Raw genomic sequence first — 17,491 nt, 5'->3', positions numbered from 1 at the left:
AATATGTTGCTTACGCTTCAAGCAGAAATTGCAGAAGTTTGACGGTTCAGATTTGCAAATGGCCTGAACCGAGGCATTATAAAGAAAATCGGTAAGGGCAACCCTCTGGAACTTCTGCTCGACATCCGAACTAATTTTGTCCGACTTTAGAGTAATGAACCGTCAGACAGGTGCTACTCAAATGACTCAAAAGAGTTTTTCTGGATAAAAACGTCACCTTGGAAAAGCCTGACAATAAAAAGAGTCTCCTTCAAAATGTAAGAAAACAATAACATAAATGTTTTCCTAAAGATGCCGACAACATTTTTACTTGCATGCTTTCAAAAATAAGATGGCGTTTTACCACTAAGTCAGAGTCGTTCGTTTCGAAGGCCAATTTTGAATTAATGATTGACAAAAGAGCCTACCTGTGTTTAAATTCAGGATCGGGGGACATATATTTCTTCTCGTGGCCAATAAGCGCTTACAAGTACTACCCTGAGATCAAATTATTGCTGAGAGGCCACATATGTTTTTCGTCGCCACTTAGAGGCCAATTTATTGCTTCCAGGCCACAAATCTCTTTCTTGGTTTGTGAGTTTCAAAAGTAGCCACTTTTAGAAGTTTTGGCGCCCGCGGAGTTTGGATGGCAACGCTGTTGAGGAGAAATTCGAAGAGGTTCAAGATCAGTAGTGAAGGGTCAATTTTCTAAACATGTTAAGCTTGTGCAATGTGAGGGGAACAAGAATTCCATTTCTTTTGTTTGTTCAATTCATCATAAGCACAAAATTTGTATGGTTTCAGAGCTTTAAACGATCCTTATGTATAGACCAATGGAATGGTTCACTAGGCAAGATTTGTTTAAAAGTATTTTTTAACCTGTTCGATATAACACATATAATTCAACATTTTTGATTTTGCAAATCCCTGAAGAAAAGTGGTGGTTTTGCATAGGTTACAGATTTCATACTGCGAGGGAGGGGGTAAGCAACACCATGGATGAGCACTGAACAAAACTAAATTTGACTTCATGGTGCGGGATAATTTGTTATCTCCAGAAATAACTCCCCCACTTATAGGGTGGGCAATTTTGGGAATCAAACTGAGGCATGAACACCTAGTGTCCGCAAATAGCCAAAAGGTGCACAAAAACAAGATTTGTGTTCAAGCCAAGTGACTTGAATTGGGTTCAAAAATGACATTCTAGACTGGAGATGCCAGAATGACTCAGGCCCAGTCTCAACGAGTGACAGGTAGATGCAATCGTCGTATCCTTAGAGTTGTGATCGGGCTTGGGCGACGGGTTAAGCTTGGGTCTGGCCTAATTCGAAAGTTGACACCCAAGTCTCATAAATATATATTCTTAGACTCAAACCTGTCATCACTACCAAACCCGGACAGGCCTGGCCACAGTCCCTACTATCTAGACCTGCTGGGCCCCAGCCTCATGGCCTGTCTAGGCTGGGCCCCGTGCCTGCCCGGATGACCTGGCATGCACAGTTGCACAGTTGCACGCACATTTGGCACATACAAACAACAAGACTCACAGAAAAAGGAGCAGACGGACAGACTCACCGATTGCATATATACTTACATACATACAACTATACATACAGCCTGACGCAGGGTTTGAACGACGACAAAGTGTCCCTCCTCCTGGTTCTCGTCCTCGTTTTTGTGGTTCACTCACCTCCGGTCAACTGGGCTCACGGCTTGGACTTCCGAGGCGTCACCCGTGGTCACCCGTGGCTACCCGTGGCTTGTACCAACCTGACTGAGAGTACTGACTGGCTTGTCGCCATTCCCGTATCCCATCCAGCATATCAATCGAGCCAGACCCTCACCTAGGGGCTTTGGATTTGTTGGCCACGGTGGCGCCTTTGGGTTTGGGGGAGTGTCAAGACTTCCGATAACCAACCCGTGTAGGACGTCTCCCCGGTATTCTCGTTGATTGACAGTCTACCCGTTCCGCCCACTTTATCTCTCTGTCCGTTTCTCCTCACCCTCGGTCGGTCACTACGACAGGCGGGCTGTCCGTTCCTGGTCTCTCTTCATCTTCTTTTACAATTGATCGGGTCCTCAACATGGCCTCCGCGTCGAGCTCTTCCTCGTCCGTGACACCCTACAACTATTCCTACATCTTCAAGTACATCATCATTGGCGACATGGGCGTGGGAAAGTCCTGCCTCCTCCATCAGTTCACAGAAAAGAAATGTAAGACGCCCACGCGGCTCAATAGTAAGAGAATGGGTTCATTCTAAGAAAGGACCCGAGTCTCCTCAATCAAGTGTTTCGGCCCGAATTTGGGTTTGGTCAGAAGATTGCGTGCGTTCTACCAGCCCCGCCATGAGTTTCCGACTCATCCACCCGTTTTCATAGCCTGGTACCGTATTGTTTCAGTTATGGCGGATTGTCCGCACACCATCGGGGTTGAGTTTGGCACCCGGATCATCGAGGTGTCGGGGCAGAAAATCAAGCTGCAGATCTGGGACACGGCGGGTCAAGAGCGGTTCCGGGCGGTGACACGGTCCTACTATCGGGGGGCCGCTGGAGCACTTATGGTGTACGATGTGACCCGCCGATCTACTTACAATCATTTAAGTAGTTGGCTGACCGATGCCAGGAATCTAACCAATCCAAATACCGTACGTAAGCGGTCTAAAGACTCCCAATTCAATAATCTGCCTTCTTGAAGTCGATCTTGATTTCTCGGCTCTACGCTTCGAATGGAAGTTCCCGGTGTTGGAGACCGTGGACAAAAAAATGATCTAGGATAAAATAAGTACCCATGATATATAATTTGTTTAGCTTTTCCGGCCGTAAATTATTGAAAACAAACGTGGTAGTTGGTGATGACGTGTGCGGTGTAGTCAGCCGCGAGTGGAGCGATGGGACAGAAGGAAGCAATCATCCGAAAAGTGCTATAGCATTAACTTCAAGTTCAATGAAATAAGTGAACAGAAAACACGCCGTTGACCAATGAGGACTTTGTCTTATGTTGGTAGTCATGTCCGAAACCTCTCTCAAAAAATCTGGAGTGTGAATTAGAAAGGCTCCTGTCGAATCGAAGTTTTCAAACCGACAAATAAGGTCTTAGTGCAAATTTTGCGATTCATATTTGATTGAAACGTATTAATATGTCCTGTATCGTTTTGGAATTCTTTTTGTCTTCCTTTAATTTTTGGGTTTGTAACCGATACAAGGGAATAAAACTCCCTGTAAGTCATGTTGAGCCATAATTTTTAACATATTTGGTCATGTAAAGTGTTTGAATTAGCCACGCTAGGGCACCCTTGCATGTGTCGGATCGTAATCAAGAACCGATCGAAGTCACCTTTAAAACTTAAAAGCAGGTTATCTAATGTATAGAATCATCGAAGTTGTACAAAGCTGGTGCCCGATTTAAAACAAAAGAGGATTTCAAATTGCCTTGATATTGTAACATGTCTTTTTCTAAATTGAACACTTCGTCGAAAAGCGAGAATGAATAAGCGGACACAAGCCACAGCCTTGAAGTAATTTATTATCTTGGTTTCATCAATTTTAGATTCAATTCTGCATTGTGGCAGCTAAAATCGCAAAATAGTATACTGGAACTTTTACGTCAGTCAATCATAGAGGAAGCAAAACCTAGAGAGTGCCATTCCAGCCAGCCAGGCGGACTCGTTTTCAGAGCGAATGGGTGGGTCACAGCTGAACGGCTGATAGGATATCTGATTTTTCAATCTGCTGGAAATACAGTTTCCAATGGTTACCGATATAGCTGCAGTAAAAAAAACACAACAAACTCGACTTTTACTCTTTTATGTTACTTCTTCTATGTGTTAGTTATGGTTTTCTATCGTACCATAAAAGTTTCAGCAATAGGTGGAGCCATAACAACGTCAAACATTGCAACAGAGCATCATTAATTTTGAATCTGCTCTGATGTTGGCACTTTGATGTTCAAACTTTATCTATCATTTTATTTCGAGTCCCCTGAGATTTGCCTATGTTTTAAACGTGGTTTAGAGCCACCTTTTTATCCTGGTTAGACATACAATGACGTCAAAATTTGTTCCAAAACCCAAAAATTATGAATGCTTATAGCTTTTAGGCCCTATGTATCATTATTAGGTATGGCTATCAGACGCAAAGGCAAAACCGCCCCGGAGAGTTGACATGGAGATAAAGATTAACAAGTTCGATTTAAGATTGTGACATGATACATTAGTAGATCAATAACTTGCCAGGGTTCTGGTAACCGATTGATTGCAGAAGATGAAATGGACGTTTCAAATTGCTACGTCATCACAATAACTGAGCGAAGGAATGGTCTTTTAAGCTCTCAAAAAGTTCGGGAATAGCATCCTCCTGGTTCAATAGATAATGCTTCAAACAATGCATTCATCAATGTTATGTACTGCTCATTGTCATCAAGCCCAATCAAGTAATCTGTAGATTTGATAGTGAAGGCTTAGCACTGACACTTTTCGTTTTTCTTCCAGGTGATATTCCTAATTGGAAACAAGTGTGACCTTGAAGCGCAACGTGACGTCACCTATGAAGAGGCGAAACAATTTGCAGAAGAGAACGGCTTGGCTTTTCTGGAGACAAGCGCCAAAACGGGCGAGAAGGTCGAGGATGCATTTGCCCAGGCTGCCAAACACATCTTCCAAAGTATTCAGGATGGAAGCTTGGATTTAAATGCGGCTGAGTCTGGCGTTCAGCACAAACCGTCGGGAGGATCAAAAAGTCATTCTCTAACTCATGACTCCGCTCCCAAAGAGTCTTGCAATTGCTGATTATGTTGATTCATCACAGAATTCGTCAGTTTAACTACTGTAAAAATGAATCAGATTGGAATTAACGGGCTTGTCATGACGAGCATTATGCGTCATTTCGTGCTTACGTCGCTCTCCGCTCGTGCAGTTCATTGGCGAGAATCATATTTGTTGACTATTTTTTATGTTTAAACTGGAAATGCATTTTAAAACAAGATTTCTCCATGAGCCTGATTAGACTAAACTTGATCCCTCACAAACACAAAGTAAACTTACCGAGCAAGACTGAAATGGTTTTTGTTCACTTAGTCTCAAATGTTTTGCTTGTGGTTAGCTTGAATAGTTGCTTGGTATTGGCTCTTTTATGTTTAGATCAAGAGAAAGGTGGAGCACTTCAGGAGCGCATTTTCAGAAGTTCATGTGCACACAGGTCAACCATACATGCAACATCCTTGGGTTCAACACAGGGCAAGCAAGGCTAGGTACCCTAACATGTTGGAGGTTTAGTAAGGTTAAAGATTAACTTCGCCAGTTAATCGATCAGAAGAAATAAACAGTCTCCAAACATATTTTGAATTGGTGTACAGTTTAATAAAGAGTAATGTTATGATTATAGCTGTAAAAAAAGAAGTCGAATAGCTTTTTTAACACTCTCTCCGACTTTTTAGGGTCTATTCGACTATTTGGGGTCTATTTGACTTTTTTCCACCTTTTTGCCGTTTTCACACATTTCGTCCATGGAGTAGGGAGGTGTCCCAACAAAGCTCAAAGCTGCGTGGCGTAGAACTGCAGTTACGGGTCGAACAAAACGCTTTGCACAGGTACCTACCTACCTACCTACTTATCCACGTCTCACTCTCCTTTTCTGATGTATTGAAGCCTACTTTCCAAGACCACTTGAACCTGATATTGATGGAAAGCTTTACATAAGAATTAATAACTAACGTCGGTAATATGCTGGCAATTTCTTCAGGTTGACCAGATTGAGGGGAAGACCGTTCGATTTTGGAAGTTTTGGGAAAGCAATTTCAAAATTAGCTGCCTTTTTGGGCCCGTTGTGGTTTGTTTAATGTCCAGGGATTTGAAATTGGCAATCTAGCTTCTTGTAAAATCTAGAATTACACCACTCAGTGCTTGTTTTCCGCATATTTTATCGACTATTTTCCCAACCATTTCGCCATTTTCCCCCCGCTTTTTTAGGCGCTATTTTGCCAATTTTAATCGACTATGTTTTTCTGCTCTAGTTATGATTAAACCTACAAAAAGATTAAATTCCCACAATAATGGGGTACTATTTTTGGCCTAATTTTCCAACTTTCCCATTTTTTCAGCCATCCTTTCCACTTTTTTATTCTTTTTTGAATTACTGTTGCTTCTTTCGCATTTGCAACATTTTGACCGTTTGGTCATTTGAGTCCTTATTCATTTCCTGATCTGTTATTGCGTTTCCATTTTGGGGACTTTTTTTTTACTTCCGTGTAGCATGATCAGATAAATCCCAAACCTGCCACTATGCGTTTGATTCAATCAAAACCCGTATGTAATTAAAAAAAAAAACAACGCCCTAAGCAATAGCATTAGACTCAAGAAGAGAACTAATTGCATACCATAAAATGCGTATGGGTTAAAAAAAGTGTCCAAATGTCAAACATTGTGAGAATTGTTTTAAGAAACTTCATGTAAGTAAGATGAAGAAACTCAATGGATAGCCCAGCTAATGTAGATTTGTGCATTAGGATTTTGTAGTATGAAAACTTACAAAGGGGGTCCCTAGACTCAAGAAGAGAATCCATTGTGTGCCATAACATCCGCACGAGATAAAAAAGTGTCCAAATGTCAAACATTGTGAGAATTGTTTTAAGAATTTCATGTAAATAAGATGAAGAAACTGAATGGATAGCTTGGTAAATGTAGTTGTGTCTCTAGGATTTTCTAATAGATACAAACCTAACAAAGGGGGTTAAAAAGATCTTTTAACCATTGGAACCACTATTTTTTTGCATTATGCAGCTTTTTTTGCATTTTGTAGTTCCATGACTTCTTCGAATCTTGCCAACTTTTTTCTCATTTTCCCCCATCATAAGAATAAATATTTTGGCCAATAAGGCAACGTTTTATTTTTGAGGTCTAGTTGTGACAAAAAAATACCATTGATTAATTACTTGAAGGATACTGGTTACTTTTTCCCTGAAGACAAGCAATCTAGTTGACTTATGTATAAAGGCGTTATATATTGTTGGTAATACTTTTGGATACATTGAATCTTGAAGTCAATGAAGTTCTTCTTCCTAGCCAGAACGGGTTCCGAGCACATTTTAGCACGCTTACCCAACTGATTGAGCATTTAGAGCAAGTCATTGAAGGACTGGAAAGGCATGAGTCAGTTGATGTCTATCTTGATTTTGCTAAGGCTTTTGATAAAGTAGATCATGGGCTTTTGTCGAATAGACTTCATGACATTGGGATCCAAGGCAAGGTTCTCAATTGGATAAGAAGTTTCATTCATGATAGGAAGCAAATTGTTAAGGTTGAGGGATTCCTTAGTGCCGTACATGATGTCAAGTCAGGTGTTCCCCAGGGCTCCATCTTAGGGCCCCTCCGTTTTATAACATTCGTTGCCCCGCTTACAAAGCCTAGTATTACTGCCAGTCTCTCTTCTTATGCTGACGATACAAAGTTAGTTTCTGGTAGAAATGGCCAAGATTCCACTAGCCTTGCAAAGGACCTAGAAATAAGCTATTCTTGGGTTACTAAGAGTAATATGGCTTTGAACGGAATGAAATTCCGCTCAATAACCTTCGGGTCAACTCCTTTGAATACTCCACTCGTAGATAATGGAGGTAAAGATATTGAGCAGGTCTCATTTATGAAAGATTTAGGTGTAGTCCTCCAAAATAATGGAAAGTTCGATGAGCATATCCAGTTGAAGGTGGGTATAGCTTTTCAAATTTGTGGTTGGATATATCGCACGTTTGAGTCCAGAGACCGCATCACGATGCTAACTCTGAACAAGTCGATTGTTCAACCACATCTTGAATATGCTTCACCCATTTGGGCTCCAATGAGTTCAGCAGGTTTGCAAAAGGTCGAGCAGGTCCAAAGATGTTTCTCGGGCTCCTTCATTGTTTAATTTGCTTCCCTCTCAATTTATTAGGGAATACGTAGGCCTCGTTGATTCGGTTGCATCTTTCAAGTCAGACTTGGACCAATTTTTCAATAGCATTCCAGATCAACCCTACATTCAAGGACTAGCTCGGTCTGCCAACTCAAATTCGTTGGTAGACCAAATATCATATAAAGATTGAAGGGATATATAGACGAACTATAACCTTTCATTTTAATAGTACTGGGATTTACATTCCCTGTTGCGGTTTGCAAAACCCGTGAAAAATCAAACCAAAAAAAAGAAGCGTGAAAAGAATGATGACGTCATCCCAGTTATTGAGGGGTCACTTATGACTTTTGATGCTTCATTATTCTTTGTTAACAGAAAAAAATTGCAGGTCATTTAGCCTTGAAAAGGATTGTTCAATCAACAGTGTGCTTTATAAAATACCACTCTTTTACTCATCCATAAACATGAAAATACTTTAAAGGCTGAAAACGTTGTTTTAGACTTTTATGTTGTTTTCCAGGAGCAAATACACCACACAGTAGGAATTATGATTGAGAGTCTAAGTTACAACATTTTTTTTGACGTTGAGATGTAATTCTAGAGTTATGAATGCGAATAGTAAATAGAATACTGATTATTGTAAATGTCCCGTACTTTAAGGAAACAGGTTTTGTCAACCATTTAGAATTTACACTCATTCTGCAGGAAAAGCAATTATTTTTCCAACTTTTAAATTTATCAGTGTATTTGACTTTCGATCTCTGCGTAGAACCAGCAATCCAAGGTTCCGTTTTTTATTTTGGAAATGCGAAAGCAACTAATCACCAGCTAAAACTACACCAACTAATCAGAATAACCTTTCAAAAATCAAAATCGAAATCTCCAAACTTCTAATAATCGTGAGGAATGCAACTTAAAACTTGCCCTTGTTGGGTGGAACAATAGTACAATTCAATATCAACTGAGCTTATGAATATTGAGTTAAACCAGAACAATATCTGGTCAGAGTAGGTTAAATCATGAAAATGATAATATTTTTGAAGTAAATGCCTCGCATTTAACTATAGTTTTGTAGATTAATGAACTATTTTTCTCCTTTTCACTCGCAAGGGAATTATCACTTGCTTTAGATCCATTCCCCCAAAATGTTCAGTGTACATTTTTGATGTCAAGATTCATTCTCCAACCACATAAAAGCTCGTTCTGCTTCTGAAAATCAGCTTTGCACCCGTTGACATTTATCCGGGGTCACCCAAACGCTGTTAGGAGGGCTTCCGGGTTCTTATTGCCTCCATCCACCGAAGAGTTCGTAATCTCAATAATCTTGGGCAATCGTCAATAGCTTACAAATACAGAACAGGACAATGAGACCTAATAGTTTTTTTGGGCATTTCTGTGATGTTTTAGCCGTGAAAGAAATAATTGGCACTGTTTGTTTTCTTTTGAGAAGGTCAAGCGATCGTATCGCGAAGTTTTACTTCTCCAATGTTATATTTTTGACAGCCAGTAGTTGAGTACCGCCCTTCTTATCTATTCATAGGCTGGTGGCCAAATTACTCGTACGTGCATAACAATATAAAACTTGGAAATTTGAGGTTGTCATTAAAAAACCATGTATAGCAATTCGTCGTGGTCGTTGTCTTATTGGATGAATTCGGAAGAATATATAATTGAAGCCAGATAAAGTTGAAACTTTGGACCCTAGAACAGGTTTGGTTGCCACAAGAACGAACTCAAAGAATTCAAGAAAAATCAACTTAAGTTCTGACCAAAATAGAATTAAAAAACGACTCATTGTTAGTGAGGCAAGTCTAAGGGACTAATAAGTGACTTATTGCGAGACCAAATGCGAGATCACCTTCATCGTTTTTGGGGTTGGCTCATGTAATGGGCGTGGTGATTATGCACCCTAAATAAGATATTTGGGTACGTTTACAAAGTGGAACTTACATATTGATCCCTCCATTCATCTATCGTTTGATCAATCAATCAATCAATCAAAGCAATGCCCATCCTAAACTCATACTCATATTCATCCCAAAGTGAGTGGACGAACGAGAATTCGTGTCTTCTTGGGATTCTACTTCCTTAACCTTGGGCAAGTGTTACAAGAAAATGCCCTTGGCTTGCCTGACTACTACCTCTACTACTGTACGTACCACATGGACACGATCATCCGCTTCGTCAGGGTTTCTTCCTTGAGGTCACACACCCATTCAAGATCATCTTGATGTAGAGTTTGTGTCTCTGCATTGGTGCCTCTATAAAGGCCAAGAAAACGTCGTCTCGATCACCTTCATGGTTGGCGATTGAAAACAACGAGAAAGAACCTTTTTGCTCTGCTTCCCGAACAAAAAACACCCAAGTCATTGACCAATTGAGGTTGCCAAACAGTTTGCATCAAAACATTTTTTACCTATTTTGCATAACAGGGAACCTCTTGATCTCATCAATAGAAGTCTAAAGGAAAGTTTTTAAATATCTCCTGTACCCGAGCTTTCAGAGTGCGGCAATTACTATTTAGTAAGTCAAAAGTACTAGAGTCTCTATTGTGGCACTTGTAAGTACTTTACACTCTGGTACGATGAACATCCATTCCGTTGGTCAAAAGCTAAAGATTAATTCATAAAAACAAGTTATGAAACGATTACAATAAGAAGAATACATGTTATTCAATTGCAATCACTAGATAGAATCATTTGACACAACAGCTCTTTCTTTTTTTTTGAGGGACTCCTGAAATGTTAGCCCAATGGCCAGAGTAAAATGTACCGACAATGTGGGGTGTCCCGAAATTGAGCTCCTCTCATGAATCAACATGTTATGCACTCTTTTTCCTTTTCTAAATGATTCAATTGCGGCATTTTTACCCAAGAAGAGAAAGGAAACTAAACTTCATTAACCACCCATAATATAGCTTATAAAATGACTGGCCCATTGAAGTGAAATAAATGACAATTGAGGTCCGGGCTGAAACTTTTTGCCTTTACAAGGTGGATTGGAACTTGCCCTTTTCTTGAGTACTTTAGTACTTTAAAGGGAAAGTTTTGAAAACCTTAGCAAAAGATTTATATTGAAAAATATCCTACTTTGTCATTCAGAGAATCGCAATATATTATGCACCAAATAAAAGGTAACTACATGAATAATTTTTTAGCTTTAGTCACAATTGAGAATTCAACGACTTTAAGACAGTGATGCCCTGTGCGCCCGTACTCTTCCACGGTGCTCCTCCCTCATACTACTACGAATAGTTGGCCAAAATGTCTTAAGGAAGCTAGTTGCTATCTTTCAGGTTGAAACTATCCCTCCCTCCTCACTCAAGATAGCGATCCTGTGAAGATTGATACCTCTTTTTATTACATAAGTCTTCATAATTCCAATCAAAAGTAGGTGGCTTCCTCCTCGGTTGGTGCCAATTCACCCCGGAGACGTAAGCGTCTCTACTGAGCCACCAAGCAGGCTGCATTCAACCACCCAACCAACCAACCAACCAACCAACCAACCAGCATACTTTAACTACTATACGACACGGCTAACTTTTTTGTAAGCACGTAAAATAGTGTTCAGCGGCTACAGGCCACCTACAAACTACTCTCATGCTGGGGGCGGAATGAGTGCAAAATGAACTTCGAAAATGCCAACACCCTACCCAATCACTTGGTAGCAACCAGGTGCTACAAGCTAGTATTGGAACTACCACTGCTACCAACACTACCGCCTTCACCATCTCTGGTAGGTGTTAGTTACTAGGTCGAGTAGTACGCTACAACTACTACTACTAAATCATCGTCATAATATTAATAGTAGCAACATTGACAGCCTCATTGCACTAATATGACTTCTTTGGCGACGACAGTTCAGTTGTTGTACTCCAACTCTGACTCTTTCCACTTTCAGTTGGACAGTCCTTAATCTCTGAGCTGAGAGGTGGATGGATGATCCCTTTAGATCGCCCTAGACTCCAGAGCAGATGGATGGAGCAACCCAACCGCCACGTCGCTCGTGGTAAAACCACTGCCGATTGCGATGGCTTTAAAGTTCAGGGTCTTTCGTCAAAGGACGGAGGATTGCTGCGTTGTCTTCAGGCAAGCTGTCAGGCTACCAGGGCGCTGGTTGGCAAGGGTCTTCACTTGATGATACCACTACTACTACTACTGCTACCACTGCTACTACTGCTACTACTGCTACCACTACTACTACTACTACTACTAGTACTCCTACTACTAGTGCCACAACCACCACCTCCACCACCAATTGTTGAATGACTGACTTCACAACAAGCAAGACATGTAAAAGAATCAAATAGACCAATGAGCTTGAATGGGCCTGTTCCTATCGCAAGCAATGATCGAGAAGTCTGCCGGAGCCTTCCTGCCATCGGTGGTGGCTTATGAATAAACATACGACAAATCTGCATCCTAGGTCACGTGGCGCTCGACGCTTGATTGGGAGGAGCTCAGGGACACATAATAATACATGCGCAGACACTCTTTTGTTCTCGTGACCCACTCAGCCAGCATCATCAATTTCGTACTCACATCATCATCATCATCATCATCATCATTCAACCCAACGGAGGGAAGGTACAAGATAGTACGTAGCCTGGATGGCGTAACTGAGACGATCCAGAGCTAAGCATCCATGCATCCATCATCCATTGCCCCCAGTGAGAGGATGAGAAATATATGGTCGGATAGGCTGAGATGATGACACCAATTGCAGCCAGTCATATGAAATACAAGAACAATCCCTCGTCCCCGGCCACAAGTGCTCAAGTCTCAATCAATGATGCAACTCCCTCCATTTGGCCGCTAAGTGAGCTGAGGTCCACCATGTTAGAAACGTGTCTGCTTCTACTTACCACCAGGAGTACGTAGATACATAGATACGTACCTTTATACAGTACAAACTATATTCAAACAGAGACTACAGTAGTATAGCACTGTGCATATATATACATAGAGAGACAGGGTGACAATCAAGCGTTGCTTGATCTGCTGCAGTCTCTGAGCATTTCAGGACATGCTCTATTTACAACACTATCTATCCTTTCAATGGCCACAACGCTTTGCGTCTGGACGACGACTTAGGGCATTTGATTAGAATATCAATATTGCCTTGATACAGACAATCAAATTACGATTACAGCGTGAGAAAATAATGAAAACGCACAAAACGAAAATGAACTAGAGGACACACATGCTTCCAGAACGTAGACGGGACATGCATCGAACGATCAAATTGCCCACTACGTACGTATATTGGTTGATATGTCGGTATCGTTGTAAATCAAGAGGCGCTGGCTGACTGACTGGGTGATACTGGGCTTTGTCAAGTTCTTGCCTTTGTGCTGATTTTGATCGATCAAAATGTGGCTTCTTTTACATTGCTTGACATTTTGCTAACTCCCGTCAAATGCACAATATTGTACAATATGAAATTTAGATGGTAGCAACGTTAACATCAATGTGTCGTGGTTTGAAGAGAGGAAACTAAAAAACCGATCTGGTAAATTATGAGCTCAATCGAAAAGATTAGCCAAAAACCTAACTAAAAAGTCAATTGTATCTTCCCATTACCAAAAAAAAATGATCTAGAGATTGAGAGACTTTTCGAGACTTAGACATAGTTTAAGAAGTATGTTTAACATAACTTGGGTGTGCAACATGTTTATAACAATCGCGAAACTTTATTGGAATTATGGAAGATGAGCTTTAAATTGGTCATATTCAATTTTTTAGTATGCAGGGCTTGAAGACTTAACAAACTTCAGTTTCAATAACTAAATATTCTTTCAATTCATTTATTAGCTGGTCCCTTATCACTAGTTTTCAAGATTAATTCGTTGAGAGTTGCATGATTTGAGGCATACAGCTTGGATTTTTTAAATATGGAAATTTTTAAAGTTAAAAAAACAAAGATGAAGTCTGGATAACCATTATATGATATGTATTATGTGTCATCTAGGCATATTTGCCAAGTGAATCCACCAAATAAACAGTGAGTAATTAACGATTAACTCTCCTTTCTGATCGTTAAAAGGTAAAATTAACATGTAACGAAGTTTACCAATTCTTGGATTGCTTACGCCCATTGCTACTCATTAACATATCCTCATGATTAAGAAATCCCCAAAAAGAGAAGAATGTGACATGCTTTTGCATTGAAATAGGCTCTTTTATCATATAGACCACAAAATATTTGGATTTATTCTTGCCCTTAACTAAAAACAATGATGGATGTTCAATTCTACTTTGAATTCAACCTTACCCGTATTCATTTATATGTTAAGCTTCCATGAGCTTTGTCCTTACCCGAGTTTTGTGGCCAATTGTTGTGACCTACATAACTTAGATCGATTCGTATATGAACCACTGGAATATGGAAGAAGATGCTAAAGTCTAAATCTAACATTTAGTAAGCATGTGATTGCACTGGCTTGTCCTTCAAATGAGAATGTGCCAGGGTTTTGGCAATTACACATTTCAAATTTCAGCTCAATCGAAGGAGTGGGTCAAAAATTATGCCCTCTCAAAGCCCAGTACATAAATGGATGATTAATCCCTCTTCTTGTAATCCATTGCTAAAAGAGTTATGTAGTGACCTTTGAGAGGGCATGCCTTTGAAACTTATCGTTCTATTATTCAATTATGATACGATTGGGAACATAAGTCCAGGAAGAAAATCTTGGAGGTAATCGCAATTTGTAGATCCAATTCTCTCCCATCTACTTGTTGTCTTCGACACTCTTCATTACGTGGGCTTCAAGATTCATTGCTGTTTCGTTCAAATTTCACCTTTGTTTGTTGGTTCTTTCCCCTCTCATTAAAGCAAGCTCCATCATCTTTGAACCGTATCAGAAAAATAGATACGTAAGTTGCAACTGACATGTGGCACTGAGAATTTTGGCCCTTGGCACAAACTCAAGATGCTATCCTATGCTGAAAATAGAAAAAGAGACGCATATTTTTTTCCTGTCAAGTTTGATGAAAATAAGTCGCAGAAAATGAGAGGGTTTAAAAGTAACAAAAAACAACATCCCAACATGAACGAAAATAGACCACAGAAATCGAAAACTAATACCAAACTGAATAATGGTCCAAGTTGGATGATCCAGCATGATGAAACGTTGCGTGTTGATACCTTAACTAGCTTTTAATTAATGTTATCGGCAAACTTAAACTTTTTCATATGAGCAGTATTATGCAACCTGCGCCCATTTTACCCGGATTTAGGTAACATTTTTTGTTCTTGGCTAAAGGTTCTTTTCAAACGAAACCGACTTTTAGGATAATATAATTGATATTTCACAATGATCTTGGTTCCCAGCATTATTTGAAGACAGGCGGGGTCTGTCTGAGAATCAAATATCCTGGCATCCGTGGTTACTGAATTCATAAAAGAACTTCACAATACTAGGAGAAGATACAACTTTTATTGTGGAAATATTACACATTTGAATTAAGCTGAATGCATATAAAATAAGGAGGCAATATCATCTATGAAATGCTTAGAAGATCCAAAAAATGTAGTCCAGAAAGTTGTATTGGCTCATGATGTTCCTTGTCTAAGATTCGTTGTTGTTTTTTTTCAAATTAATCATGTACGCTAGAATTCAGTTGCTTTGCTTACCCCTTTGCTTCCTATCGGCAGAGGCATTCGTGTATTCTGTGTTTGTCCTTATTCCCCAGTCCACTTCTACTTGAACTTGGACATGGAAAGTAACTCAATTTGAATTATTCTGTCTTCTGAGCTGCTTCCTTTAACTCAAAGTTGAGAAAGTGCAAAGAATAAAAATGAGATCAAGTGTTCAGATAGGACATTGCTGCGTTGCAGAAACGGGGCAAATACAATGCTTGGCTGTTTCCCTGCTTACATCTCACATTAAATATGATTTCAAAGGATATTCAACGCACTAGAGCTTTAATTTGTGTTTTCTTGTAGATTGTAAGCATAGATAGATGTATGTGCATGAAAAGCAATTTTATGAGGTTACAAAGTCCTACTGACAATGTTACAATTTGCAATATTAAAGTAATTACGTAAGTGCAAAAGTGATCCCGTTGCCCCATTGCTGGCCCAAGAGACCATTTAAACCTGGCTCAGTTGATGTTCAATAATTTTAGAATTCCAAGCCCACGTCAGCAACCGTTTTCCTTGTTTCTACGTCTAATCTTGAGGTGTCCCCGAGTGCAGGCACCGTATGAACTTTTCGTTTCAGGGAAGGGAGGGATCTTGGTTAGCGGATCGGGCCGATTCAACCAGATGGAAGGAAAGGATACCTCTGAGGACTCCACCTTCCAACTGCTCGGTATGCTCCGCACCTTTTGAAGCACGTAAACGCGCATCATGTTGGAAGGACTCAGTTGGATGCTACCAACCAGGGATTTGTAGGAAGAAGGCGATTTTAACCACGAATCGGCCTGATGCAGCACCCCTCCAGCCATCATACATAGTAGACACGCCACCTCCACCACCACCACCACCACCATCAGCACTAGCACAATCCACGACTCCAATAAGGACGAGGGTGGGCCTACGTACGTGGATCGCCCATACTTCCACATTAGAAGACAAGCAAATACATGCTCCGTGTGACATTGCAAAGTCGAGCTCCTTCCTAAGAAGTTTGCCAAGTAGGAATTCATCCAGGTAAGAACAATTGGAAAAGTGATCAACAAAAAAACACAAATGGACTTGGTGGAAATGGTAGCTTTAGCATATTACGACTAGCGAGAAACAGTGAACAAAAAGGAATTAAATGACGGTAGCGATGTATTTCGAAGTGCTCTTCAATTATTTAATTATTTGAGCCCATCAATCCATGTGTTTGCACTTATTATTTCATCTTCAAAGCTTTGCAGAGTTTTGGAATTGAATTGCAGTGAGACGCTCAAAGCAGGACAAAGTTGGTCAAGTCCTTGAGCGTAACTCTCGTCAGCATGGTACGCAATGATATGAGAAGATTGAAAGGAATGTGTCTTTCTCAAAAAGAACGCCCATGCCCATCACTTGTATGTTGAGAAATCAACTTTTATCAACCATCACTTTGAAAATTTGACCCCTGGACATGTCGAGTTGTTGTGGCGAAATTGCAGTGAGGGTCATGGTAGCTTAGCAACTATGAAAGTGATGCTTTTGATGTCGTAAGCTCGTTATGACACGCATCATTAATGCCTCACAAACAAACATCATAAACTCATAAAAGAGCCCTGTGTATGAATCTTGACTAAGCTACTAGTTTTATCATTCATTCTTCTTGCATTGATTATTGACCCACGCCATTTGATGGCTGCACGTATTTCAGCTGTCAAGCTGCGATTTCGTTGCGCACACAGAGGCACATCAAATGGACAATTCCTGTCGCACAGGTCCATTCATCCAGGATTTCCGAGATGCAAGAGAGATTATATTTTTACCCGAGTTCGCAGTGCCTGAAAACTTCCTGTTAATTTTTCATATTGTATGTTTGGCACTCGTCCTCAGACAAGGGATATCAGTTTGCGCGTGCGGAAGTCGGGTCTTCAGCAGAGAATTTCATTGACCACCTTGTTTCTTTCCAGACTATCCTGTATCAATGGATGCCACTCTGTGAATTTGTTTCCGTACTATGAACAACTTCTTATCCTCG

At 40.3% G+C, this 17,491-nt stretch overlaps 2 protein-coding genes across 3 annotated transcripts in view; both read left to right on the top strand.

The window, feature by feature from the left end:
• The first annotated feature begins 1,538 nt into the window (after window positions 1-1,538).
• Window positions 1,539-4,959, top strand: LOC131888806 (ras-related protein Rab-14). Of its 2 annotated transcripts, XM_059237740.1 has the most exons (4): window positions 1,539-1,917; window positions 2,005-2,193; window positions 2,380-2,624; window positions 4,467-4,959. In XM_059237740.1, the coding sequence occupies exons 2-4, from the start codon at window positions 2,064-2,066 to the stop codon at window positions 4,761-4,763; spliced, it is 672 nt and encodes a 223-aa protein (XP_059093723.1). In that variant the 5' UTR covers window positions 1,539-1,917; window positions 2,005-2,063; the 3' UTR covers window positions 4,764-4,959. The 2 variants fall into 2 exon arrangements, with proteins under 2 accessions (XP_059093723.1, XP_059093722.1); XM_059237739.1 differs by having other exon boundaries at window positions 1,540-2,193.
• Window positions 4,960-16,059: 11,100 nt separating this feature from the next.
• LOC131888311 (peroxidase-like) overlaps window positions 16,060-17,491 on the top strand; it is a 3,872-nt gene continuing 2,440 nt past the window's right edge. The window contains exons 1-2 of the mRNA XM_059237143.1: window positions 16,060-16,512; window positions 17,424-17,491. Coding sequence (XP_059093126.1) covers window positions 17,471-17,491 — 21 coding nt within the window. The 5' untranslated portion in view covers window positions 16,060-16,512; window positions 17,424-17,470. The remainder of the gene's footprint in view (window positions 16,513-17,423) is intronic.

Source organism: Tigriopus californicus, chromosome 10 (assembly GCF_007210705.1).
Source record: "Tigriopus californicus strain San Diego chromosome 10, Tcal_SD_v2.1, whole genome shotgun sequence".
Taxonomy (NCBI): domain Eukaryota; kingdom Metazoa; phylum Arthropoda; class Copepoda; order Harpacticoida; family Harpacticidae; genus Tigriopus; species Tigriopus californicus.
This window is presented reverse-complemented; position numbering and strand designations above follow the sequence as displayed.